The sequence below is a fragment of the Lissotriton vulgaris genome, chromosome 8, assembly GCF_964263255.1.
Source record: "Lissotriton vulgaris chromosome 8, aLisVul1.2, whole genome shotgun sequence".
NCBI lineage: Eukaryota > Metazoa > Chordata > Amphibia > Caudata > Salamandridae > Lissotriton > Lissotriton vulgaris.
Genome location: NC_141696.1, coordinates 166713891 through 166739938, shown reverse-complemented (window position 1 = coordinate 166739938; position 26048 = coordinate 166713891). Strand labels below are relative to the sequence as shown.

Genomic DNA, 26048 nt, shown 5'->3' with positions numbered 1-26048 from the left:
CCCCTCCAGGGATCTGCATTTAACTTCATAATTACAGGTTCGAATGCCGGCAGGTCCGCTCAGCCTTTCATCTTTCGGAGGTCAATAAAATGAGTACCACTGGGTTGGGTAACAATTAACCTCTGTTATTTCAGTGCCAAGAGAACCGAAGGTGAATGTTCGTTTTACAAATACACGGTATGTAAATGAGAGAGCATGTGACACTATAATGCAGGATGTGAAAACGGATACCAAAAACCTCTTCCCACCCCTCCCCCACCCCGATAGAAAGTTAGAAATGTGTGAATACAAAGACCAGTTAAAATATTCCTTCACATCAATTTCGAGCACCACCTAAATGCACCATGAAGCTTTGCTCACAACAAAGCTAGGACTGGAACAGTAGCAGCAGTAAATGTTTATTGATTCAGTTAATTAAACCTGTTACAAAAAAGACAATATAAATAAAACACATAAAAGCAATACAGAGTTACAAACGTATAAAAATGACAGTCTATAAAAGAATAAGCATGATTTGTTTTATAGATGTCGTTCTGTCATAGATTGTATTCATATATTTGCCAAACCGGGCAAGTTCTGTTAAGTCCCTAGAGCTGCAGTGAGGCTTCCCTACAGGTGAAAACTCAGGTATAGAGTTTTCATTCTTTCAAGCTTTGCAACGCAGCAAGCTTGCTGCACTGAATGAATGAATGTTGGATTTATAGAGCGCGTGGTTACCCGGAGGCGTCCCAGCGCTGTACCATTGGGGAACCCGTCCTGGCTTTCCCTGTGAGATGGTCCCTTTACTGGGCATCCCCATGGTGCAGCCAGGCATCCCCGGCGGTGATGGGGCCGGAGTGGAGACCAAGCAAGCTATTGCCCAGAGTTGCAGCGTGGGACCCCATGGTTAGAGTGGCACCGAGGCAAGATTTATCGGGCCCGCTGACATTGGTCCTGCACCCGGCCGCGTCGGGAATTGAACCCTGGTCCCGGGCCGACCTCTGCCTCCGGGGCTGCCGCCTCTAACCGTTGAGCCACACTTCTCCTGAGCAGTGTGAAAGGGCAGGAATGCACCATGTCTACAACGATATATTGCATTCCTGCTCTCTGCCTGCACTGGCGCACAATAGGCTGCCTAGCGCCAACGCAGGCACCTTGCGCCATGGAGAAAGGGTGCCTGTGTTGCAGGCTGGATTTTTTTTGTCCAGGAAGGGACACCTTCTTGGACAAAAACAATCCACTGAGGCTTTTTCCTCTTTGTAAGTGTGCAGCAAAATGCAGAACACTTAGAAGGAGGAAACAACGAGGATAAAGATATTTCTCCATGTTGCGCCACCTCTGGAATCGCGTAGCATTTTGACGCATTTCCAGGTTTATCAGTATTGGTAAATATGGTAATGCAACAAAATCCACGGGTGGGTGCGTGGGAAAGCCCAGGCCCCTCCCACGGAGCGTCTTTCCAGGGAAGAGTAATGCAAGGCAACGCCTTGCGCTGCCTTGCCTTAATCCAGAGTTACCAAGCAACGCAGGGGCACGCAAGGTGGCCTTGTGTTGCTTGGTAAATCCAACGTAGGTATTGCGTTGCCCTTGCAACAGTATGCATGACGCAAGGGCAACTCAAATACTGTGATAAATCTGCCTCTCTATTTTTCGCAAAAATTGGTTTAGTAAAGTGCATGTACAAATCCGGAGCAACAACAAAGAAGATGCAGAAAAGTTTATCTTCGATAGTCACAAAATCTACAATGCGGGGGAAGGGTTGGTCTATTCCTCCAAGATGTTCTGTATTCCTCGATGGGGAGAAACACAAATCTTGCCCACAAACATTGCCTCTGCATGGCCGGCTTGGATGTCTTGGATCACCATTTTCATTGTATCAGCGGCTGCATTTATCACTTGATATTAATATTTTGATAGGTGCTGATTTGCATTCTAAATCCTGTATAGGAAGGCCGAACTCTAAGCAAATCTGAGCTCCTTGTATGCACTTAGGCAGGTGATATATCTGTTGGTATGTAATACATTACAGCTTGTCAAGCTTAGCAGGGAGAGCCCGATCTCCATAAGAAATAAGGTATCAATTTTGCCTTGATGACTCTGATTGTTGTCTCAGCGCATGCACTATATAGACCTGTGTTTAATGTACACAGAGCGAACTTTAAGGTTCTAGCTTTGTTCCGGATGTAGTTTATTGTTGTTATTGTTATTGTTATTGTTAGCTTCGGTTTATATAGCGCCAACTCACCGGCAGGTCTCAAGGCGTTTATGTGCGTGCTGGAACTGCCAGAAGCTGATAACCAGACTCCAAGGGAGGTGTACCATCCAGCCCAGGGCACCATTAACTGCCCCGGCTACCAAGAGTGCCTAGGCTTATTTTAACTCCTTCTGAAGATCATGACCTTAGTTTTATTGACGTTAACTGATAGCGTATTGACTAAATTGTACTTATACAGTTCATCCAGAAGCACGTTGCAGGCCTATTTGTGTTTGGTCTAGGATGACCAGAACATCCGCATATTGAATGATCTACAGCTGATGAGTGGAACAGTAAATAAGCCCAGTGTGAATATAGGTGCATGTGAGTTTGGCTGGATTTCGGAATTTAATTAGGCCTGAACGGTGAACCCTGCTCCGCTCGCAGAGTTTGACGAGTTTTCCGCGCTCAGTGCTCCGGAGCAGAGTTTTTCAATGAGGGCGGTCGCAGATGGTTGTGACCACTCACATTGAGAAACCTTCTGTTTGCGTTGAAGAAGCTGGAAAAACAGCCTCTTGCGCTGCACAAAGTGCCATTCGTGCTGATTTTGCAGCGTGGGACAAACACACTGCGCTAAAAATCAGCGTAATGTAATGTAAAAAATTCTTATAAAGCGCGGCTTACACCGGACGGTTTCTTGGCGCTGTTCACTTATTCGGTAAGAGGCATAAGGGGGAGGTGAGAAGTGCTTATGTGTAGATGCTGCGGAAAAGGTGAGTTTTGAGGAGAGACCTAAAGTGAGGGTAGGAAGGAGAGAGTCTAAGTTCCAGCGGGAGAGAGTTCCAGAATGAGGGGGCCAGGAAAGAGAATCTGAGACCACCGTGTTTTTTACGCCTGAACCTAGGCGTCTGGAGGAGCGCATGGTAAGAGGATCGGAGGTGCCTGGAGGGGACGTAAGGGTGCAGAAGGGAGGAGATGAAGGAAGGGCCGATGCCGGCCAGAGATTTGTGAGTCAAGCAGCCTAGTTTGAACTTGCAGCGCTCCGAAGGGCTTTGAGCAGAGGGCGGACGTGGTGATGTTTAGGTTGATGGTAGATCAGGCGAGCTGCCTGATTCTGTATCAGCTGTAATCTTTTGATTTGATATTGTGGGATGCCTGCATACAGGGCGTTGGCATAGTCGATCCGGGAGATGACTAATGCCAGCAGTGCCAAGGTGAGGGCTTCGGTGGTCAGAAAATGGGCTATTTTCCGGATCTTCCTAAGCTGGAAAAAGCAGGAGGACACAGTGGCACTGACCTGGTGGTTCATAGAGAGATCATGGGAGATGTAAACCCCCAGGCTTTTCACCTTGTCAGCAGGGCAAGGAGAGGGGCCGAGGGAAAGGGGCCAGAAGGTGGAATTCCAGGGGTTGGATGGGCCTCCATCAAGAACAAGCTCCGTCTTGTCGGGGTTAAGTTTGAGATGGTGAGCGCCCATCCAATTACTGATATGGCAAAGGGTAGACTGAAAGTCTTGGGCCGCTTCATCCGAGGAGTCAAGATTGAAGACAAGCTGAATGTCATCTGCATAATTAAATGCAGTGACATTCCTTCCCCGGAGGGAGCGGATCAGGGGGGTGAGGTACAAGTTAAAAAGGAGTGGGGACAAGGACGAACCCTGCGGGACGCCGCAGGTGAGCTTCATCCTGTCAGCCGAAAACTGGGAGAGTCGGACAGATTGGTGGCGGTTCGTCAGGAAGGAGCGGACGCAGTTAAGGGCCGTCCCACTGATGCCCGCCTCTTTGACACGGTCGACCAAGATGGTGTGGTCGACCGTGTCAAAGGCCGCCGGCAGATCCAGGAGAATCAAGGCTTGGCTAATGTTGGAATCGGCGCCTCTACGGAGTTCCTCCATGACAGAGAGGATGACCGCCTCTGTCGAATGGGCAGGTCTAAACCCGGCTTGCTGGGAGTCTAGGAAGTTGGAGTCTTCAATAAAGGAACTGAGGACGCTGGTCACATGTGTCTCAAGTACCTTGCTCAGGTAAGGGAGAAGGGAGATGGGACGGAAGTTGCCCATAACCGTGGGGTCAGCGTTGGTTTTTTTTTTGTATGGGAACCACCTAAGCGTTCTTGAACTGGCAAAGCCTGAGAGTCTGCCATTTATTGCAGTATTATACTTCTACTTGTATTGTGTACTCCTTTGTAACATGCACACGTCACTTTCCCTCTTGTAATGTATCGTTTGCTACCTCTTGTACTTTGTTTGCTTTTGATACATGCACAATTGCCACCATTGCCTCACGTAACGTAACGTTTGTTCTTGTGTTTTGAGTATCTGCCATTTAGTGCAGTATTATACCTCTATTTGTACTTTGTACGCTTTTGTAACATACACACGTCACTTGTTTTCCTCTTGTAACGTATCTTTTGCTACCTCTTGTATTTTGTTTGCTCTTGATACATGCATAATTGTCACTATTGCCTTATGTAAAGTAACAATTGCTTTTGTAACATGCTGACTTGCAATATTTCCTCATGTTTCACTACTGTTCCTATTGTGAAGAGCTCTGACACCTTCGGGTAAAGTCCGCGCTATATAAAAATGCATAAAATAAAATAAAAACCTAACGCACTCCACCACTTGCGGAACTCCACATAGCGCTGCAGAGTTTTTGGGTCACTTCGTGGAGTTCCACAAACCCAACACAGGCCTAAATTTAAAGAGTTTGAGCTGCATGTAGGCAGATATCTTTGCCGCCTATGTTTTTGAACCTATATTTTGGATAGTCTTTAATTATATCTATATTTTCACATAGAAGCTCTGCCTTTTCACCAACTTGCCTATTTTTTTATTTATTTGTGGACCAGAGCAAAAAGACATTACAACATTATCATAAAATTGATCGTCAGGAATAAAAATATCGACAATTTAAAAAAATACACATTCTTCTTCATTTGTCAACTGGAACCCATAAAGAATGATTAGACATATCAATTAATCAAAATACTTAACAAGACACCTCGTGAGTCCGGCAGAGCCATATAATCATTCAAAAGTAGCACATGAGCTGGCTATCAAACACAGAAAAGACTTTTATCCTAAAGTACTAGAGTGCAAAAGTGCTTTTAATACAAACTACCTCTTGGTGAGGATAGTCACCAAACAAATTCACTTGCACAAGCTAGTATCTCCTTTTCGGCAACAACAAATTATTTATTGATCGCTGTAAAAACGTTCAAAGTATTTTAAAACTTTATAAATAAATATAAACACCATATTTTTATATTCTACAAAACAAGTTCTTACTTTTTCATGAAAAGGACACCTTTTCCCTTAGTAAACAAAGTTTAATAGTGTTATGAAGGCTCTTGCTTTTTCCATTCGCAACCTTACCAAGACCCCGATTAAGCACCAACACAATGGGGTTAGGTATTTATCATGCCTGATCAATACTGTCTACTACCCAGTTTGTATTCAGAAATGTGGACTACTCTGTGTAATTTCATGCTTACCGCACTGAATTCACATGTTGTAGGTATTACCAGGCATTTACCCATAGTAAATTTCAACAAATTTGACCTACTGAAATAAACTGGGGGAAATGATGGGGATGCTATATTTACTTCACCTAGGCAGTTCCCTGTGTCGAACTTTGCAGGGCTTTGAATTCCACTCCCTGACCAAACAGGAGTTGCACAGACATTTAGGTGTTGCCCCGTATTTGTAATTATAGCCTAAGTTATTTATAAAAGTTTGAGCTGACCCCAACAGCCGACTGTGTCACATCCCTCTCTTGGTGTGCACCCTCACTATCGACCCCGGAATATCAATGGGCGATGCAATATCGAGGCCAAAATATCAAAAAAAATATTGGCAGGTTAGTAAATCTAGATTTTCTATATCTATCTCCACATGTATGTGCGTATGCAGTACATATAACTTCAAGGTACGTGGATGTGGACTTAGATATAATAAATCTTTACTTCCCTATATGCACTTACCTTTCAATATTTTATCTCTTGATATTCTGGCCCACATGCATCAAAGGAAAAACCGGTCGCAAACGGGCAGATTCTCAGAATATGCCCCTTTGCAACCGGTATTTTTGCATTTGGGATGCATCATCCCAAATGCAAAAATCGCAATTTAAGAAATCGCAAAATTGCGATTACTTAAATTGTGATTGCATTTAAGGAATCTCAAATTGAGATTCCTTAAATGCAATGCATTAAAGTAGAAAAAATTGCAATTTCGCTAATAGGGGGAGCAAATTACCATGAAGTTGGACTTCATGGTAATGTGCAAAACCTTTGAGAAATGCACTAAAGCAATTTGCGAGTCGCAATTAAGGAATTTTGAGAAATCGCTATTTTTTTAGCGAGTTCTTCTTGCATAGGCTTTTGCTATTCCTAATTAGCGAATCCTTATTTTTCGCTAATAAAGAATCGCAAATGGCCTTGTTGATGCATGTGGGCCTCTGTCCTTAATGTTCTTGTCCCACGATATTATGGGGGTCGATAATCAGTAGTACAATCCTTCTGTTGATTGTCACAGGGGCGTACACTACACCTTTCAGAACTGCGAAGGATTATTCTAACACTGAAGAGTGCTGTATTCCATTTGGCTGGTTGCATAGTTTGCTCCCATAAAACATTTTCTTTCATACTTACATTGCCTTCGTCATCGAGTACTTGGATTTGCCCCGAATCACAGAGTTTGACCACGGCTCCGACAGGGACATCGAACTCACGGCCAGTTTTAAGATCCAGCCAGACATAATCCCCCTACACATACAATCCAAAGAAAGAGAAAGACAAAATTAATGTAAACATAAAGTAATCATTATTGCTGTAGTTTATTGCCACTGTAGCAACAATATGATCAATGCTACATAGCATTGGAAGACAATATGCATTATGTATATTAGAATACTATTAAATGCACACCAGCACTTGCAAACTAAATGTGATATAGGCACATTCAAGAAAATCTAGAGCTCAGACAATAGAAACCAGAAACCATGATTGCAAGGATTTCTATGATACTTTACATTTCCAATAAGTATATGAGATAAAGTACCCCGTACAGTGTGTTACAATGATGTTGCAGGCCAGTTTGCACGACCATACAGAGGACGAAGGCAAAAGGGCGAGATCAGTTATAAAGTCATAGAATTGTAAGTGACTTGCAATATCATTTGAGCAAGTGTTGTTTTAGTCCTTATAATATAAGGTTGAACAATCAATCACCTTACACAAAACATTTCTTTAAAGATGTGTCTCTTGCTCTTATTAAAGAGGTACAATGGTTTCAGATAAATTAGATTCATTTGAAATGCAACCTACGAAAATAATCTGGTATGCAGCTTCTAATTTCATATTGACCTACATTTTAGGTTCAATTTATTTTATGATTCATTCTAATTCAACAGTCTATCTACTTTGAAACGAGTGGTTACATGCAGAAAGATTCCTAGAGTCTGTTTTGAACTTCAGAAATGCAACAAATGTACAATATAATACAAATGTCCCTTGTTGCTTAATCACTGAATTTTGAGGGTAAACGCATTCCGATGAAAGGAAATGAAAAGGCGATTCTTCTCAGCGCCCTGTGTTTCATGGCCAGTGGCAGCTCCGTCCCACTGCTTTGCAGCGGTGAAATAAAGGAAAAATAAAAAAAACAATCATTCGAGGTTCTTATCATTCTATTTTGTCCTGCTGCGGCAGCTTTGCTGGGCGGGGTGGGGCTGCTCTCACGACAGGAGCTGGGGAAGTGGTGAGCATAATTTGTAAGTGTGCATGGATGTTTGGCAAGCCGCCTTGGACTGGCAGAACATTCATGTGCACTTTGCATGTTCTCCACCAAGAACATGCCCAGTCTCCCATTCCCTGGCTGAACACCGAACCACGGCTTCGTATTCCGGCGGTACGGAGGGACGAGGAGGAGAGGACATGGTGGTAAGGTAAGTTTTCTAAAAATGTATATTAGATCCCCTTACCAAGCTCCCCGTCTCACCATTCCCGATCAATGCCGGCCACCACTGTTCATGGCGTGTCTTGTCTTTTCCTTCATGTAATAATAAGTTTTACTTCTTCATTATTTAACGTTTGTACTTTTATGTGAGGATATTTTTACCACAACAGCAATTTTACAATAAAATTATATATTACTGTGCTATATATTATATTAAGAAATGTGGGCCTGTCCACAGGCGTACCCCAAATCCGTGGTATAGAGAAGATTTAAAGGCTGATAAATCAAAATGCCGACGTTTGGAAAGATCTTGGCGCGTCAGCAAGGACCCCCATAATAAACTGCTATACAGACAAGTACTGGCTAGCTACCATCTGAACCTAAAGGCAGCGAAACACAGCTTTATTCCTAAGCAAATTGAACAGTCTGATTACTCTTTGAAGACTCTGTTTAGTATTGTCAAAGACTTTACATCTCCCAAGGCCTGTAGTCAGGTCCCTAATGAATCTCAGGACTTATGTGACTCTATAGCCTCGTTTTTTCAGGATAAGATATTGAGCATCTACAATAATTTTCCCAGATAGCCCTTTTAGTTTCCGACACACTGGCGGAACTGGAGGAGAAGCAGAAGATTCCAAATTACTCTCTGGAAATCTTTAATTTAGTTACCATCGAGAAGGTCCAAAAAGGCTTAGCCTTGGGAAAATCAGGGTCCCCCAATGATCCTTGCCCCCCTAAAATCATGGCCCTCTTAGTCAAGAGCTGTGCACCAGTAATTTGTGACATTTTTAACTGCTCCATTTCCACGGGTATTATTCCATCTCCCTGGAAAGAAGCAGTGGTCCGACCCATTCTCAAAAAACCTACATTGGACCCCGCAATCCTCAGTAATTATCGGCCCCTCTCCCTTTTACCCCTCCTGTGGAAAGTGTTGGATAATATCATAAACCAACAACTGAGCCTCTATCTGGAACAGAATTAAATTCTGGATCCCTCTCAGTCGGGCTTTCGCCCAGGTTTCAGTACTGAAACCGCTGTCCTAGCAGTTAACGACTCTCTAAGACAGACCATTGATTCAGGCGGCTCCATGATACTGATCCTTTTAGTTCTCTCCGCAGCTTTCGACACCATCTCCAGTTCTAAGCTAGCGGAGAGACTATTGGGCTGTGGTTTCAAAGGAACAGCCTGAAAATGGCTACAACATTTCCTGTCGGAGAGAACACAAAAGGTCACCTTAGGTCCCTACTCTTCAGCTAATTTGCCTTTAGACGAGGGGGTCCCGCAGGGCTCCTGCTTGAGTCCTACCCTTTTTAACATATATATGGCCCCGCTAGCTCAGATAGTGGAACAGTTGGGCTTTGAAATCATCTCATATGCAGATGACACGCAGCTCATGTTCACTATCGGGAAATGTCCTGAGCTAGAAAAAATACGCTTTGCTAATGGTATGAAGTTTATCTCAGACTGGATGACGGTGAATTATCTCTAACTAAACCCATGTAAGACCGAAACCATGTTAATGGGGAAAGCCTCAGTTATCTGGTCAGTTGACTGGTGGCCTGACCAACTGGGTGCTGCCCCTACACCTAAAATATCTGTGAGGAACTTGGGAATAAAAATTGACCGTTCTTTGTCCATGAAAGATAACATCGTAACAACTACTGGTATATGCTTTTATAGCCTCCGGCTTCTTCGGAAAATATTTCCATTTATTCCCACCGCAGAACCCTGGTTCATGCAATGGTGACAAGTCATTTAGACTATGGTAATGCCCTACTGGCAGAGGTGGGGTCAACTCTCTTGTCCAAGCTACAAATTGTCCAGAATACGACCGCACAAATGATTTTGAATCGCCCGGCGGGCTCCCCATCTGCTCCATTGCTTAAAGAATTGCATTGGCTTAATGTAAAAAAAAGATCCTTTTTCAAAATCTGCTGTCTAACTCATAACGCCCTTAGAGAGAAAGGCCCTCACTACTTACAATGTAAATTGACTAAATACTGCCTTAGTAGGAGGCTTAGATCCACCAAACGAGGCCTATTACAAGTCCCCCGAATCCGTCTGACTCGGACGGGCGGTCGAGCATTTTCCAACTTAGCTCCTAGGTACTGGAACCAGCTCCCACAGGCCTTGCGTGCTATCTCGAATTATGGTACCTTTAGGAAACAGCTGAAAGCCTTCCTCTTTTAATGACTAGGTTGCCCGGTTTCCCGTTAGCTGCAGATGAATTTTCTAGTCAGCGCCGAGATGCCCCAGGGTGAGTTGAGCGCTTAATAAATCCTAACATAACCTAGATTTTATCACAGATTGATCCCGACAATACAACACAACTGTAATATCAAAATTACGCATCTAGTCATTTACACAGCGTGAAGGAATTCTGGAGCCCTATTATGTAAAGGGCGCCCTTTCTCTATTTGTGCCCAGCTCACCTTAAAACAGGTGCGCCAGTCGCAAACAGGAAAAGTGCGCCCTATTACATGGAATGCACTGCCCTCATGGAAGCTGCAACTAGCACTGTCCCTGGGGCAGCTCATTCCAGTGAAAAGCGGAGTGGCTGCTTTGAAGCCGCTCCATGTTTTCCCAGTGCAGGCGGCAACCCGCCTGCACTTTTACAGGGTGATTAGAGATCCCCTTGAAGACGGGTGCAATCAGTAACTGCACCCGCCTGCAAGGGGATGTCTGGGGGGGTCCATGGGACCCCCTTTCCCCCCTCCAGAGGGCTGCCATCAGGGGGCGCACTGACAGTGCCTCACCTTTTAGATGGCGCAATGTCAGTGCGCCTTGTGAGAGCTTCTTTCCTCTGCGCCCATGTCTGTAATACGGTGCGGGCTGAGAGAGGAATGGATTTCCTCATCTGCATGGGGCACTCCCCATGCAACTGAGGGGATGCCCCCTGAAGATAGCTCTGGCCCTTTATGTGCACCAGCCCTATCGGTATTGCAGATGGTAATACCAAAGTGCCCCGGGCGCGCAAAGCAGCCGCAAACTCCCATTGCGCCCTCTGGGCACTTATGGAATAAGGCCCCAGATGCCTAATATCACAGCCAGTAAGTGTGTCAGCGGTGCAGGTCTGTGATGCAGACTCTTACATTTTCTTGTGCACAGAGGTGGTGATCAGGGGTCCCTACTCCAGCTGTCAATCATTTGCTATGAGGAAAGCTAGGATTTAACTTCCTAGAGGCCACATGTTAGAAGTAACACGTACAGTCTATCCTGCATATTTAACCTGCAGCATGTTGCACACAAGTAGTTCTGCTGTCAACATAAAATGCATGAGCTCAAAAACCCAAGCATGCAAAGAGTGATGTTGGCTAAAGTCAGCACTGGCTAACGGTGTCACCCATGACACCCTTTCATTGCTGTTATAAGGGCTCATAATGTCAATATTGTCAATTATGCAGATGATACCCAACTTATTCTATCTTTAGAGGGGGACCAGTCTATATCCTGGAAAGACTTTCATGCTTGCATGCAGGATACGGCACACTGGTTCAGAGAGAACTCCCTACAATTCAATGCTGATAAGACCGAGATCCTTTACTGTGCAGCAGGGAAGCCTCCCGCGCCACTCCCCACCAACTTTTGGTCCCTACAGACAGCACTCCACCGGCATTCTCTGAGAAAGTGCGTAACTTAGGAGTTATGTTCAATGACAGATTGAGCCTTGAAACACAAGTAAATAAAACAGTGGGGAGCTGCTTTTCCATTATTAGAGCCCTTCGCAAGGTTCTCCCGTTACTACCAGACCAGATATTTGATTCAGAGACTCCAGAGGATCCAAACGATGGCAGATAAGTTAGCCTTGAAAAGGCCGAGATGCTCATCTGCCTCCCTGACTCTGTCGGAGCTGCACTGGCTTCCTATATTGCAAAGAGTTCAATTTAAGTCGCTTTGCATAATATTCAAGGCTCTGCATGGATTTGGACCTAAACCAATGCAGAATAAATGTGCCTGGTATGCTCCTGTTCGGAGTCTTCCCTCTTCCTCCGCCAAGCTGGTGAAGGTACCAAGATTTAAAAAAACTAAATCAGGAGGTAAGGCCTTCAGCACCGCAGGGCACGACTTTGGGATAATCTTCCACCAGAGATGAGACAGCAGGAAGATCTTTTTCAGTTTAGTAAGAGCCTGCAGACATGGCTGTATCCCAGAGCATGACTTCACTCAAATGGTCAGACCCCCCACTCATCATGAGCTCAGTTGGGCACAGGTATGAAAGCGCCAGGATGCTTTAAAAGCGACGATAACAATAACAATAACAATGTCCACCCTTTTTGTTTGCATTTGAGTTATATTTTAAAATTTGAAAGCAACAAATCATTCACAAATTGTAAACTGTGATCAAGCATGCAAACTAAGGTTGTCTTCATGTCACATTTTCATCTCAGTTCAAATTTTTGCAATTTATGTGAGCTTCAGAAGTGAAGCATGCATGCAAATGGAAAATCACATTTTAATTAGAGATAAGTGAAGTTATGGGACGCTGCTTTTGCAAATTTCATTAAATTGTAGAGAAAACCAGCAAATGTTATCACATTTCTTTAAAGACTTGTGGAAATCAAAGTCAGCAAAAAGATTTTGTTGGGACAAACATTTCACACACACAGACATATACCCATTACCCCTCATGGGTGCACATTTGACACCACAGATGGTGCTCTCATGTAATATGGGGTAAAGGGACCATAGACAAGAGCCCTCAGATGTTTCCTGGACCATCAGCATGATGGCAGAAGTAAAGCGGCCCGACTGAACTGCTGGTTTCTATTCTCAAAAGGTGGAGCAACCCACTCAATGGATTGTTCACTAATGTCAAACCAGTAGTCCATGTGGCTCATCAGTAGCCTGTGCTCTACTGTGCCAAATGCTGCAGACAGATCTAAATGAATCAGAGCCGCAGGTCTACCTCCACCCCTCTGGTTTAACACCTGTTTATTGATGAATGTGACAAATGTCTCATTGCTTCTTTGTGGATAAAAAGCGAATTGAACATTGGAAAAGAAGGGGTGATTTTGCACAGCTGTACGTGCACAAACACTATTAGACATTTTATACAATGCAGTGGTATATTAGCACCTATAATTTTTCTAAATAGGGCCAAACACACATTAGCGCCATAGCAGATGTTAGACATGGGGAGCAAAGTGCAGAGAGTGTTTGTGGAGGGAAGGAGTTTGGTAGTCGCTGTAGCGGGCCTCTGCCTTGAAAGAGCTGAAGTATTTCATGGACAGATGGAGAGAAAGAGAAGGATGAAGAGCGGAATGACAGCCAGAGCTGCTGATCCCTGGGATGTCATAAGTTTATTGGGCACCCTTTGTCTCTGCCCCCTGGTGAGAGACAGCTCTAACCCCAAGATACATTAAACCACCAGTGGCTAGGTATAATTTGATTTGGGATTTGGCTAAGATTTTAGAATATTTTGAAGGATTGGGGGGTGAACAATGCTTTAAGTTTGAAGGTGTTGTCCCAAACAAAAGTTGAGAGGTTTGTTGTGTCTGGTTTCTTTTAGGAGGGGTCAGGGCCCTGGATGTTAAAAAAAAGATTTATTCGCCATAGGTAGAGTGTTTTCATTTAACCCCTTCACTGCGGCGGCTATTCCGCCGCAGTGCTAGGGGGTGGGGGGGCCGCGCGGCGGTCCCGTGCTCGTGACGGACCCGCTCCGTCACGGCACGTGGGTGAGCTGTGCTTGTGACGGAACCGTTCCGTCACGGCCCCGCCCGCGCTTCAGAACGTTAGCGCAGGCGGGGCGAGGGGGCCATGACGGAACCGTTGCGTCACCAGCACAGCCCACCCGAGGCTCGTGACGGAACGGTTCCGTCACGAGCATGGGAGGGGTTAAATAAAAGAATGAAAACAAACTCAATGTCTATTTTCTATCCATATATATTGATGAGCATGGAAAATTGTGTGTGGTGTCTGGTGTGAAGGAGCGTGAAAGGAGGACAGCACAATTAAGGGCTAATTGGGAGAAACAGCTGCTCATTTCTTTTAAAAGTCCACATAAAGCAGTTTCTTCACCTACAATTGCTCGGTGGGTGAAAGAGACGATGAAGAGTTTAGGCGTGGATGTTAGCGTGGTTGGTGCTCGGTCTGTGAGGGGTGAGTCAGTGTCGAAAACTTTCATGCTTGGACTGCATTGCAAGACATTTTAAGGGGTGCAGATTGGTCGAATAATACTGTTTTCCGGAGATTTTATTTTAAACCTGTTTAAACTGCAGCTAATTTGTTGTTGAAGAAACTTAACACTTGTATTATTATTAGCCTCCGGTCTTGACATAAAATGTAGATTTTCTTCAGCTCTTGTGGACAGAAACTCTGGATTTTTTTAAAGACATGGAGACTAATATTATCCCTCCCTTTTACCCAGCCCAGAATTAATTGTAGTTACTTATGTTGTAGCTCGAGCACAACAATAAAGAAGAAGAGGACCTGCAGAAGACATCAAAAATCGTTGGATATTCTAGACGACTGTGTTATTGGATCATGGACATTGAGCTTTGTGTAAATTGTATGTATTTGTTTGGAATTGAAGATGTTATGTGCTTATTTAAGTGTTGATGCAGATCACTAAACAATAAGGGAGATGGCTTAGTGTTCTACTGTTTTGGTGAGTTGGATCTTTGTTATGTTCAAAGTTCTTTAAAGGGGCTGCTGAATTGTTGTGGCATTAAAGTCTAATGAAATAATATTAGCCTCTGTGTCTTTAATAAAATCCAGATTTTCTGTCCACCTGAGCTGAGGAAAATATTCATTTTCTACTGCTAAGCTCAGGTAACAGTAGTGTCCTTCCTTGGGAAAGGTGCCTGCATGCGCGCTATACTGGTCGCATTTAAGCGTGCTGCGCTTATTATTGATTTTAAAGCTCGTTTTGGACACTTGCACTATTTCTGTTTTTGAGCCTTGTTTTATTTGTAGAATTGTATCTGGCCTCATACTTGCATTTTAAATTGTGCCCCCACCGCGTTTTTTCGCGGAAAATCACCGTTTTTGTTGGTTCTTCGTGGCGCTTGGCCGCCATCTTGGGGTGGTCTCTGCCTCTTTGGGCCATTTGCTGCAGCGCTCTAGCGCTTCCTGTTGCCCAGGTGAGCTGCTACTTAAGACGAGCTCTCCCACTGTCCTTCCTTGGGAAAGGTGCCTGCATGCGCGCTATACTGGTCGCATTTAAGCGTGCTGCGCTTATTATTGATTTTAAAGCTCGTTTTGGACACTTGCACTATTTCTGTTTTTGAGCCTTGTTTTATTTGTAGAATTGTATCTGGCCTCATACTTGCATTTTAAATTGTGCCCCCACCGCGTTTTTTCGCGGAAAATCACCGTTTTTGTTGGTTCTTCGTGGCGCTTGGCCGCCATCTTGGGGTGGTCTCTGCCTCTTTGGGCCATTTGCTGCAGCGCTCTAGCGCTTCCTGTTGCCCAGGTGAGCTGCTACTTAAAGCTCACTTTGCTAGTGCAGCGGTGACGCGCAGCTGTAGCGCCTGACTCGCGCCGGAGTCGAGCCAGAGTCTGCCCGTCTGCGCCCGTCCGCGCTAAGTACGCGCGGTACTCCGGGGATTCTATCTTTTATCTCTACCTCGTGTATATCCGTGTGCCCGTATCTGTTGGCTTGTCAGGATGATTACGTATTCCGGTGCCTCGCTTCTGGCCATCAGAGATACCCTCCCACGCTGCTCTGCCACACCCTATCATCCGCTGTGTGGCCCGTTTCAGTGTGCTTGCAACAGATGGTCATTGGACCAGCCTGTAGGTATTCGCGAGCTCGCCACTCCCCCCGCCCCACGAGCTCCTCCCGGTCTCCCTCCGTTGCCTGGTAGCCTGGGATCTGGTCTACGATTTTTAAATCTGAACACCAGATCTCTAGTGAAACACCATCTATCTGTGGCTGATCTCATCTCGGATAAGACACCAGATCTGCTGGCTGTAACTGAAACCTGGCTACAAGACACTGATGACGCTATAGTCAATCTTGCCTGTCCTCCGGGCTATCTATGCTTCAGATCTAACCGCCATTCTAGAGGTGGAGGGATCGCCCTATTTATCAAAGCCGCCTTTACATGTACCTGGACGGTCTTGCAGATTGCTGGATGTGAGAGTGCGCTGTTTAAGGTTTCCATCAGCCCTCAGTTCTCGCTGTCAGGGATGGTTGTTTATCGCCCTCCAGGCAGCGACGTAGCTTTTAGAGGTGCCTTTCCGGAGGCTGTGAGCCTATTGGCTAGTGGTTGTGCAAATTTTTCTATCTTGGGCGACCTAAACCTCCACTTTGATAGGTTAGAGTCTCTGGCCATCAGTGGTTTTCTGGCCGACTTAGAGGCCTTGCAGTTGATCCAGCTTGTTTCTCAGCCTACACACGCGGCCGGCCACACTCTTGATCCGTTTTTTACGACTCTCTCGGATGTCCGGATTGTGGCGGTTGATCCTGTGATATGGTCTGACCACTATCTGGTGTCTGCTTGGCTTCCCCTCCCTGCCAATCCCACTATACCACCTCCTTTACGGATACCCCGTCGCCATTGGAACAAACTCAGGTTAGAGGACCTTCACCGCATTATGGGTGCTGAGCCTCTAGGTCCCCTGCTGAATGCTACCTCGGGCTATGACCGGTTCTGTAACTGGATTACCAGGGCGCTGGACGTCCTGGTACCTATCATCTCCAGCAAGTCCAGTCCCCGGCAGGCTAGCCCCTGGTACGACAGCGCGCTGCGTGCAATGAAGTCCTCTTGCAGGCGGGCAGAAAGGGAGTGGCGTAAGTCGTACGATGCCGACAAGAAATCCCTCTACCTGGCCTTAGTTAAGCTTTATCATCGAGCTATATGTAGGGCCCGGGCGGCGTTTTACGCAGCCGAGTTCCGAAATAGCCTCAACCCGACCAAAACCATCTTCAAAACCATAAAAGACTTGATGGCAAAGAGAGTTCCCCCACAGTTGGACAGTTCCACCGCCCACTGTGAAGCCCTAGCCACCTTCTTTCTGGACAAAGTCAGGAAAATCTATCAGGCGTTTCCAAGCACACTGCCTCCAGTGATTCCCTGGAGCGGCTCTAGCAGCTGTCCATCGCTGCACTCCCTTCCTACCATCTCTAATGAGGAGTTTGCTAAGTGGGCCCTGCGAGTCAAGTCTGGGTCGCCTGCAGACCCGGTAAGATCTGCTCTTTTCAGGGATGTTGCTTTTCAGGGACGCACAGCAGTGTGCTCTCTGATTAACCTCTCCCTGACCTCTGGCCTGGTCCCGGCCAAATGGAAGCAAGCGGTGGTTTCCCCGATCCTAAAAAAACCATCTTTGGATCCGTCGAGACCTGAAAACTACCGCCCAATATCTTTGCTCCCTTGGCCGGCCAAGGTTATGGAGGCCCATGTAAATCTGGCCCTCACGGAGCATATGACCCTAGTGAATGTCCTGGATCCCACGCAGAATGGGTTTCGTGCTGGCCACAGCACTGAGACGGCCCTTCTGGCAATGGTTGAGCATTTGCGGAGTGTGCTCGATGCAGGTCAAACGGCAGCGCTTATTTTATTAGATCTGAGCGCTGCCTTTGACACTGTTTCCCATCGCATCTTGCTACACCGCCTGCAGGACATTGGCATTTGTGGTTCAGCTCTGCAGTGGTTCCGCTCCTTCCTCAGTGATCGCTCCTTCTGCGTTGCCACCCCTCCATTTCAGTCCAAGTACCATCCTTTGGACCTGGGGGTCCCTCAGGGCTCCTCGCTGAGTCCCACGCTTTTTAATCTGTACGTGCAGCCGCTGGCTGAGGTCGTCAGGCAATGGGGCCTAACCATGGTCTCCTATGCTGATGACACTCAGTTGGCGGTTACGATCAGCGGGGATGCCAAGCAGGATGCCCCCAGGTTTCGAAGTGGACTGAGAGAGGTGGCCAGCTGGATGAACAACAACTGTCTCCAGCTGAACGCGACAAAAACAGAGGTGATGATCGTTGGAAGGGAAGCGGACCACTGGGGGGACGAATGGTGGCCTCCGGAGCTGGGATCAGCGCCGGCCCCCGTCCTGGAACTCAGGAATCTGGGAGTATGGCTTGACCACACGCTAAGCTTTGTGACTCACACGAAGAGAGTGGCGGCCTGCTGTTTTGGAGTATTACGCGGGCTAAGACCCCTGCTGCGATTTTTTGATGCTCCTACAAGACAGCTGGTCATTCAAGCAATGATCATCTCGCGGTTGGATTACGCCAGTTCACTCCTTTTAGGAGCGAACCAAGCCGAGATTCTTCGTTTACAGCGAGTCCAGAACGCGGCGGCTAGGGCGGTGGTTGGTCTGCCTCGAACGTGCCCTACCTCTAACACTCTGCGGTCCCTGCACTGGCTCCCGATAAGCAAGCGTATCCAATTCAAGGCTCTTTGCCTTGTTTTTAAAATTCTGAGAGAGTTGGCACCCAGGATACTCAATACACTGATCTCTCCCTATGTTCCAACCCGCTCTCTACGATCCCTTGGTCAGTCCTTGGTGGTCGTCCCCCGTTTTAGACTTAGTCGGATGGGGGGTCGCTCCTTCCGCGTGAAAGCTGCAACCCTCTGGAATGCGCTCCCCTTGGAAATCCGCCTCTCGAACGACCTAATATCTTTTCGTAGGGCTCTGAAAACCTTCCTGTTTTAAATGTTCCTTGCTTTTACTGTTCTGCTTTTTTGTTACTGGACTTAGTGTTGTGTTGTGTTTTCCTTTCCCTGCGCCAGGACGCTCCTTCGCTGGAGCAGCTGTGCGCATTAAAATGCAAATAACATAACATAACATAACATCTGATGTGACAAAAGGCCCACCATCAATAAGTATCACTTATTTCTGCATTTAAACCTGTGGTTTACACTATCCACTGGCAATTCAATCACTATGATGGTGTGTTGGGCTAAATTAAATCTCTGCTGGTTCTGGTATTAGTCATTTATGTGGTGTTTCCTTTTGTCTGATTTTGTGTTCAGAAGCTGTCTGCAAACACCTGCGATTTACAATTCAAACTCATTGCCTTCAACTGTCTAAACCAAACCCTTGATTTGAAATTCCTGTTTTGCCCATGTGCCACTTTCAATCAGAGGCATTATGCTTGAGTTGCCCATTTTATGCAGAGCAGTGCTAAAGAGCAGAAAAACTCGAAAGAAATAAAATGGGCAAAAAAAGACCCAAATCTACGCCTCTGCTGCCAGATTCACCTTTAAAACTTAAATAGGGTCAATCTACGAACATAGAGCTCATTCTCCAATGACTGACCAGCTTGCATGATTTGGCACAAAGTATTAAAATGAACACTGATTTGATGAAATTGAACATTCAGGGATTAAGGAATGATCTTAAAGACTAGGCCAATAGGAATATGGAAGCTGGATCCCAGGTAAGCAGTCTGGAAGATGACAGAAGGATTTCACAGAAACTTTCAAAATCAACATGCTCCAAACTGTAGTCCATCTCTTTGGAAGTCACAGATCTAGAAAATCATAATAGGTGAGGAAACTTGCAGATTTTTGGTCTGCCGGAGGGTGTTGTGGATGTGGCCAACCCTTGTGTGGAATTTAAGGAATCATGGATACCTCGCACTTGAGACATTCCCTTCTTTAAAGATTTCAAAATCGAGAGAACACACATAATTCATTCAGGCAAACAACCACCAGACTCTTATAGGAGCAAAAAGCAAATGTGAAGGGTGATCTTCAAACCTTTAACACACCAACATAAACAGGAGATTCTGAAATATGTGAAAAAGCACCAATGTAACTCTTGGGAAGGACAAAACATTGGTATGGCTCAGGACTATGCAAAATAGACCATTGTTCGTAGAGAGGTTTCCTAGCCCTCAGACACCAGGTTATATCCCTCTCTATCCTGCATTTCTCTTAGATCCATCCAGGTTCAAAGTTATCTTCAATGATAAGCCCAAACTCTTCTAAGATCCGGCTGAACTTCAGAATTCTTTTGACGGCATCAAACACTCTGATATGGAGCATTGATCATGGCGAATATCTGTTTTCAGGTTATTTATTTTTCACTCTATTACTTAGTGTGTCTTTCTGTAAATTAGGAATTTGGTTGCCGGCTTCCCCCTATTTGGGAATATGTCACGGCCATATTTTTTGTATAGATAAAACAGTTTCCAAGGCTATTTTTATTATTTACATATCGTTTGCTACTTGTGACCCCAGAGTGTGTAAAATGTTGCATGTCAGATGCTTGACACTCTTTCGAAAAGATTTGCATATGTTTGCTATACTGATTCAAGCTCACTTATATCTCCCTTCATACAGTGAGTCATGCCTTGGAGTATAGTTGTGTGGCTTGACTCCATTGACTCCACCAGGTTTTCTTCACTGTTTCAATAGATCCTATTGTCATCTGTCCTCTCAGAATTAATCTAGGTATTATGTTTAGAAAGTCACCTCACAGCACTCATGTTTCCACTGTTTCTAGTACTGATGGGTGGGTTATTTAGCTTTAGTGCTCCTTTGGGATTGGATGGGTGGGTTTTTCTATTTTCTTACATTTTACTTTTTCTTTATTCCCTCCCCTTTCTTTTGCCATCTAATCCTTTCTTTCTATATGATCTGGTCGATGGAACTTCTGTTCCATATTGTTTATGAAGCTTTTATAGGACATAATTATTATAATCTCCGAATCATATTACCTTTAGATACTACTCTCATATGACAGCAGTCTTCTGCATGAATGAACATGAAGATTTGAGGAGGTCCTTCTTACAATTCTCTATATATCTCTTTTGTTTATAAAGTTATGGGTTCCATCTATGTACCGACTCTTAAAATGCTATCTCTTTATACCAAGGGCCTCAACCACCCAGTTAAAAGAAGGTAGATAACTGATTATTGTCATAAACTTAAGAGGGATTCTAATACTCTTACAATAAACAAAATTTGCCCATACTTAATCCCTTGAGCCTAAATATAACTGAGGACACGATTGCTTTGATTCACCAGTGTCCCACAAGAAAAAACAGGATTATAACCTTCATTTCCAAAAAATCCAAAATCTCAGCCACCTTTTATCAAAGAGACAAAGAAGGTAGTTTGCTGATAATTTTAGCTATGAAAGGAGATATTAAATTTCCATCATTATGAGTTATGCTCCATCCGCCGACTACCTTGTTATCTGGTCCTCTCCTACTAGAGCCATTACAGACCTCCCACAAGGTAATGGTATAATTTTAGGTGGTGACTTCAAGCTCCCTCTTGAGGATACTCTGGACCTACTATTTCAGGTAAAATGTAGACCCAATCACTCACATTCACAACTCAAAAATATCTGTACTTCACACAATCTCACTGAAGTTTGGTGAATACATAAACCTACTAGTAGTGAATATATCTTGTATTCCCATCATCATGACTCCTTCTCTAGGATTGATCATTTTCTAGTTGATGATCAATCATTTTCAATCTCCCCACAAATAGAAACAATCGTGAACTCAGATCACAAGTGTACATCCTTTGAACTTCAAATTGGGGCACCCACTCCAAAGTCTAATCAATGGAGAATTAATGACATGCTCACAGAGGATGAAGTCATGAACTCTGCCATCCATACTGACATTACACCCTTCATAAATGAAAATAAGATAGATGAGACTCCTCCTGAATTTGTTGGGCTTCTCTAAAAGCTTAAATACGAGGAAGCATGATTAACCTTATATCAGTTAAAAAAAACATGAGAGCTTATGTTTAAATGATTTAGGACCATATGTAGGTAATTTGTGTTTTGTGATTCTCAAATTGCGATTTTTAGGGAATCACAATTAGAGAATCGCAAAACGCAATGTTGGTAGGATTAGCAAAATGTTTTGCAAATCCCACTTATTCCTTATTTGTGAATCGCAAATTGAGATTCGCAAATAAGGAATTCCTTCTCATTCATTCCTATGGGCTAGAAGGCCCATAGGAATGAATGGGAAGACATTCTCAATGTGCGTTTCTCAATTAGAGAATTGCAAATTGAGAATGCAATTTCAGGGTTGCAAGGGTGTCAATAGGACCCCCTTTTGCACCCCTGAAATTAACATGTGTGCACATGTGGTCCACATAAATGCCCTAAGGGCATGTATGTGACCCACATGGGACTTTGAAAAATGCCAAAAAATGCATTTTTCAAAGAAATCGCAAATTACCACCAACCTGAAGATGGTGGTATTTTGCAATTCCTTAAGCCAAATTTTGCACAACTTGGGTGCTTCCTACATTGCATTTAAGGAATCGCAATTTGTGATTCCTTAAATGCAATTGCAAAATATGGAATCGCAAATTTGGCGATTTCTTATTTTGCATGTGGGTTTTTGTATGCTACATAGCACGCTGCCCTAATTGCGATCGCAAATGCTGAAATTCTGCGAATTTCAGCATTTGCAAGCGCAATTAGGCCTCCTACATATGGACCATAGAGGCTAAAATTAAATCATTCGAATTCATGCTAAACCATTGTCAAGATTCCATGGCGCTGCCAGAATTGAAAACCCTTAAATATTAATATATAACAAAATATTGAGTAAGAAAGCTCATAAGTGGATTAAGATGAAAAAAACTGAAAAAATGATAAAGAAGATTAAGGCAGGCAGTTTCCTTGTTAACTATTTGAAATTCTCATGAAACAAGCATGTTATTCCTCCAATGAAAACCTCAAATGGCGTGATAGTCACATCTCTGTTAGATATCTTGTATTCCTTTTGAGAATTCTATGAGAATTTGTAATACTATAACACCGCCGCAAGACATATCCTGGATATCCCCCGCCACAGCCACATCTTCAATCACCTGAGAGACCTCCACTGGCTCCCAATCAACAAAAGAATCCCCTTCAAGCTTCTCACGCATGCCTACAAGATCCTCAACAACACTGGACCTGCATACCTCAACCACCGCCTCTCCTTCGACACTCCCACCAGAAACCTCAGATCTGCCAACCTGGCCTTGGCCACGATCCCACAGATCTGCAAGATCACAGCTGGAGGAAGATTCTTCTACTTCCTGGCTGTGAAGACCTGGAACCACCCTCAGGAAGGATATGGCTCTTCGACTGAACTGCAGAACCGCTTCTACCTCCAGCGCCTTGAGACCGAAATAGGTGACTAGCCATGCTCAATAAGAACCCTGACTGATTCACTACCCACCAAAATAATGGACACTACTTTATTTGAGGAATTCTTCGATAAATTAGCACTACTCACATTGGACACAGCTTCTAGGGAAGGAGTCTCCAACTGGTCGATTGTGAGGTTCTGGGAGGTTGCCGACACCCTGCCGTAGCTCATGTACTGACCTCCACTTTAGTACCATATCATCATCAATTTGTTTATTTTTTAGGTCTTTTAAGGCCTCTTGTCTAAGCTTCACCGTCCCTATACTAAAAAGCTGCTCACTTTGGTTATTTGAGCCTCTGACTTCGACCCAGCAGGAGCAATGAGCTGCCCACGGAGACAAACGATGCCTGCCTTTCGCAGTCCGGCATCATGCTTTGATCCTGTGTTACTTAGCGGCCAGAGCAGCAACCTTGAAGGCACAATTGTCTCTACATACCGCACACATGAGATGCCGCATTGGCCACCTTATACACAACCAGACAGGTATCAGGTTGCGGCCAAGAGGAACTTTATTTAAAAAAGAAAAAAGATGCCAGTGCAATGCTTTATTCAATGCATCTAAAACACGAGCAGTATTTTTATTTATGTAATCAATAAATTAAAGCAGCATTTCACAGGCATCTTTTGTTTTTAAATAAATAATGTACCTTGCAAGTTGTTCCTGGCAACCAACCGGAACCAGAAATATAATTTCACATATCTTTTCATTGAATTTTAATAAAATAATGGGAGGAATGTAAAATTAAGTTCCCGGCGTCGGCTTGTATCCAGGAGGAACCTTAAAGAGGTGCCATATTTAAAATAAAAATCTAGTTAAACAATGCTTTCATTGAATGATATAATGGGAGAATATTAAAATGAAGAGTTAATTTTATGGCACAATGAATATAAGGCTTAACACTTCCCTTTAAATGTATCCCCTTTAGAAAAGTCTCTCACCCTTACAAAGGCCATATTTCTGTGTTTTAAACAAGGGTAATTAATTAATAGGGAAAGCTGAGCAGGGTCCTAGCCTTTTTCATATAGTGACACAAAAGTCCTACAAAATATGCTGAAATCTTTTAGAAAATCACAAGGTTTATTTTTCCTACATACAGAAGCATTTCATAAGAGCATCAGATTATACCACTACGTTGAGACGCATTTTTAGAAGTGAAATCTTTTGAATATGAAACAATAATGGACTCCCACCATCATTGATCACAATGCTATATTAATTTACTAATTGGTAAGTCATATGCACCACACATGTGGCATAGGTTATTATTACATGGAGCAAATTTATACTCTGTCAGGAGAGATTTTTGTACAGTGCACATTCTGATCTCCGGCATTTCAAAGCCCGTTGTCTTATAATGTAGAAAAAGGAGCCATGATATATTAAAATAATTGTTTTGCAGCATTTATATATTGCTTACTACCCTTTTCTGGGGTACTGAAACACTTACCTACATGATCAGCAAGCTAATCCATATAGGGTGTGTGTTGGAAAGGTGTGGACTTTATTTTGTGATCCTATGTGGGAAGTGTTTTCATGTTGTGTGTGATGACCACTGAGGTGCGATTACTGAGTTATTCAACGTAGTAGTGTGGGGGTTGAAAAGGTGTAAGAGAAAGATGTGCAGTGTTTGGTTTTTAGTGCACTTGCAGCTTTCAACAGCTCTGCAGGGCCATATGATTTCTTATGATTGCAGTCTCCTTAGCTGGTTACTTCAGAGGTCAGGAGCATACAATTTGTTGAAGAAGGAAGCCGGGACTAATACAAGGCTCTCTGGTTTCATATTGTGCATTGAAGACACTAAATTGGTATCTCTTTATCTCTAGTCAATGAAGCTGGGCCTGAAGGGACTCTGGGAATAATGGGCAAGTTGCTCTGCCTTTAGTAGCTAACAATGGTTTCCACAGATCAGGAATAGTTCTCACTACAGATAAGGTTGGAGACCCCTGCCTTACGGAATGCTTTAATAAACCTATAGCTCAAGAAGAAATCCTCAAAGCCATAGTGAGTATAAAACTAGGCAAAGCCCCTAGTCCGGACTGCTTCAATTGTAATTTTTATAAGACATACGCGCGATCGTTACTTACACCACTTCATAACTTATTCCTTCAATTCGCAGTGACAGGTAAGACTCTAGGCACAGCTTCTGTGGCTACAATAGTTGTTATCCCTAAAGAAGAAAAAGACGCCCTTGCAAATAAAAATTACTGTTTTATTTCTCTAATTAATATTGATTGCAAGATCTATGCTATAGGTTAGCCGCAAGACTGGAAAAAGTTGTATGTAAATTGATACATCCATCCTAATCAGGATTCCTCAAAGGTAAATTGGCATGTGACAATATTAAGGCGTTGTATCATGCTTCGGAAAAAGCTACATTATTACACTCTCCAGTGGTCATGATAGCTTTAAATGCAGAAAAGGCCTTTAACAAAGTTTCATGGACTTTTCTTATGACCACCTTAGGGAAATTTGGTCTCGTCAAGACCATTGTTAGAATGGATTTTGCCCGATACCACAAACAGGTAGGGTACTGTCCATAATAATGGTTGAACATTTAATAAATTCTCTTTGAAACAAGGTACGTATCAGGGCTGTCCACTATCCTTGCTTCTCTTTCTCATTTCCATTGAATTTCTATTAGAAGGCCTAATAATAACATCAAGGCCATTCCCTTTCCATCTGGCTTGCAAAAAGGTGCTGCGTATGCCGAGGATGTTTTAGTCTTTACTGATGAAGCGGATATGGCCATCCCGTTACTCCTGGGGGTAATTTCGAATTATGCGAAGTTCTCTGGATACAACCTTACCAAAAAGAAGACTGAAGTCTTCCCTGTGAATATACATTGCTT

At 44.0% G+C, this 26048-nt stretch overlaps 1 protein-coding gene across 1 annotated transcript in view; it reads right to left on the bottom strand.

Annotated features, from left to right (window-relative positions):
• The window catches only part of MYO7A (myosin VIIA), a 778803-nt gene that overhangs the window by 400015 nt on the left and 352740 nt on the right, over positions 1 to 26048 (bottom strand). The window contains exon 3 of the mRNA XM_086933887.1: positions 6827 to 6940. Coding sequence (XP_086790013.1) covers positions 6827 to 6940 — 114 coding nt within the window. The remainder of the gene's footprint in view (positions 1 to 6826; positions 6941 to 26048) is intronic.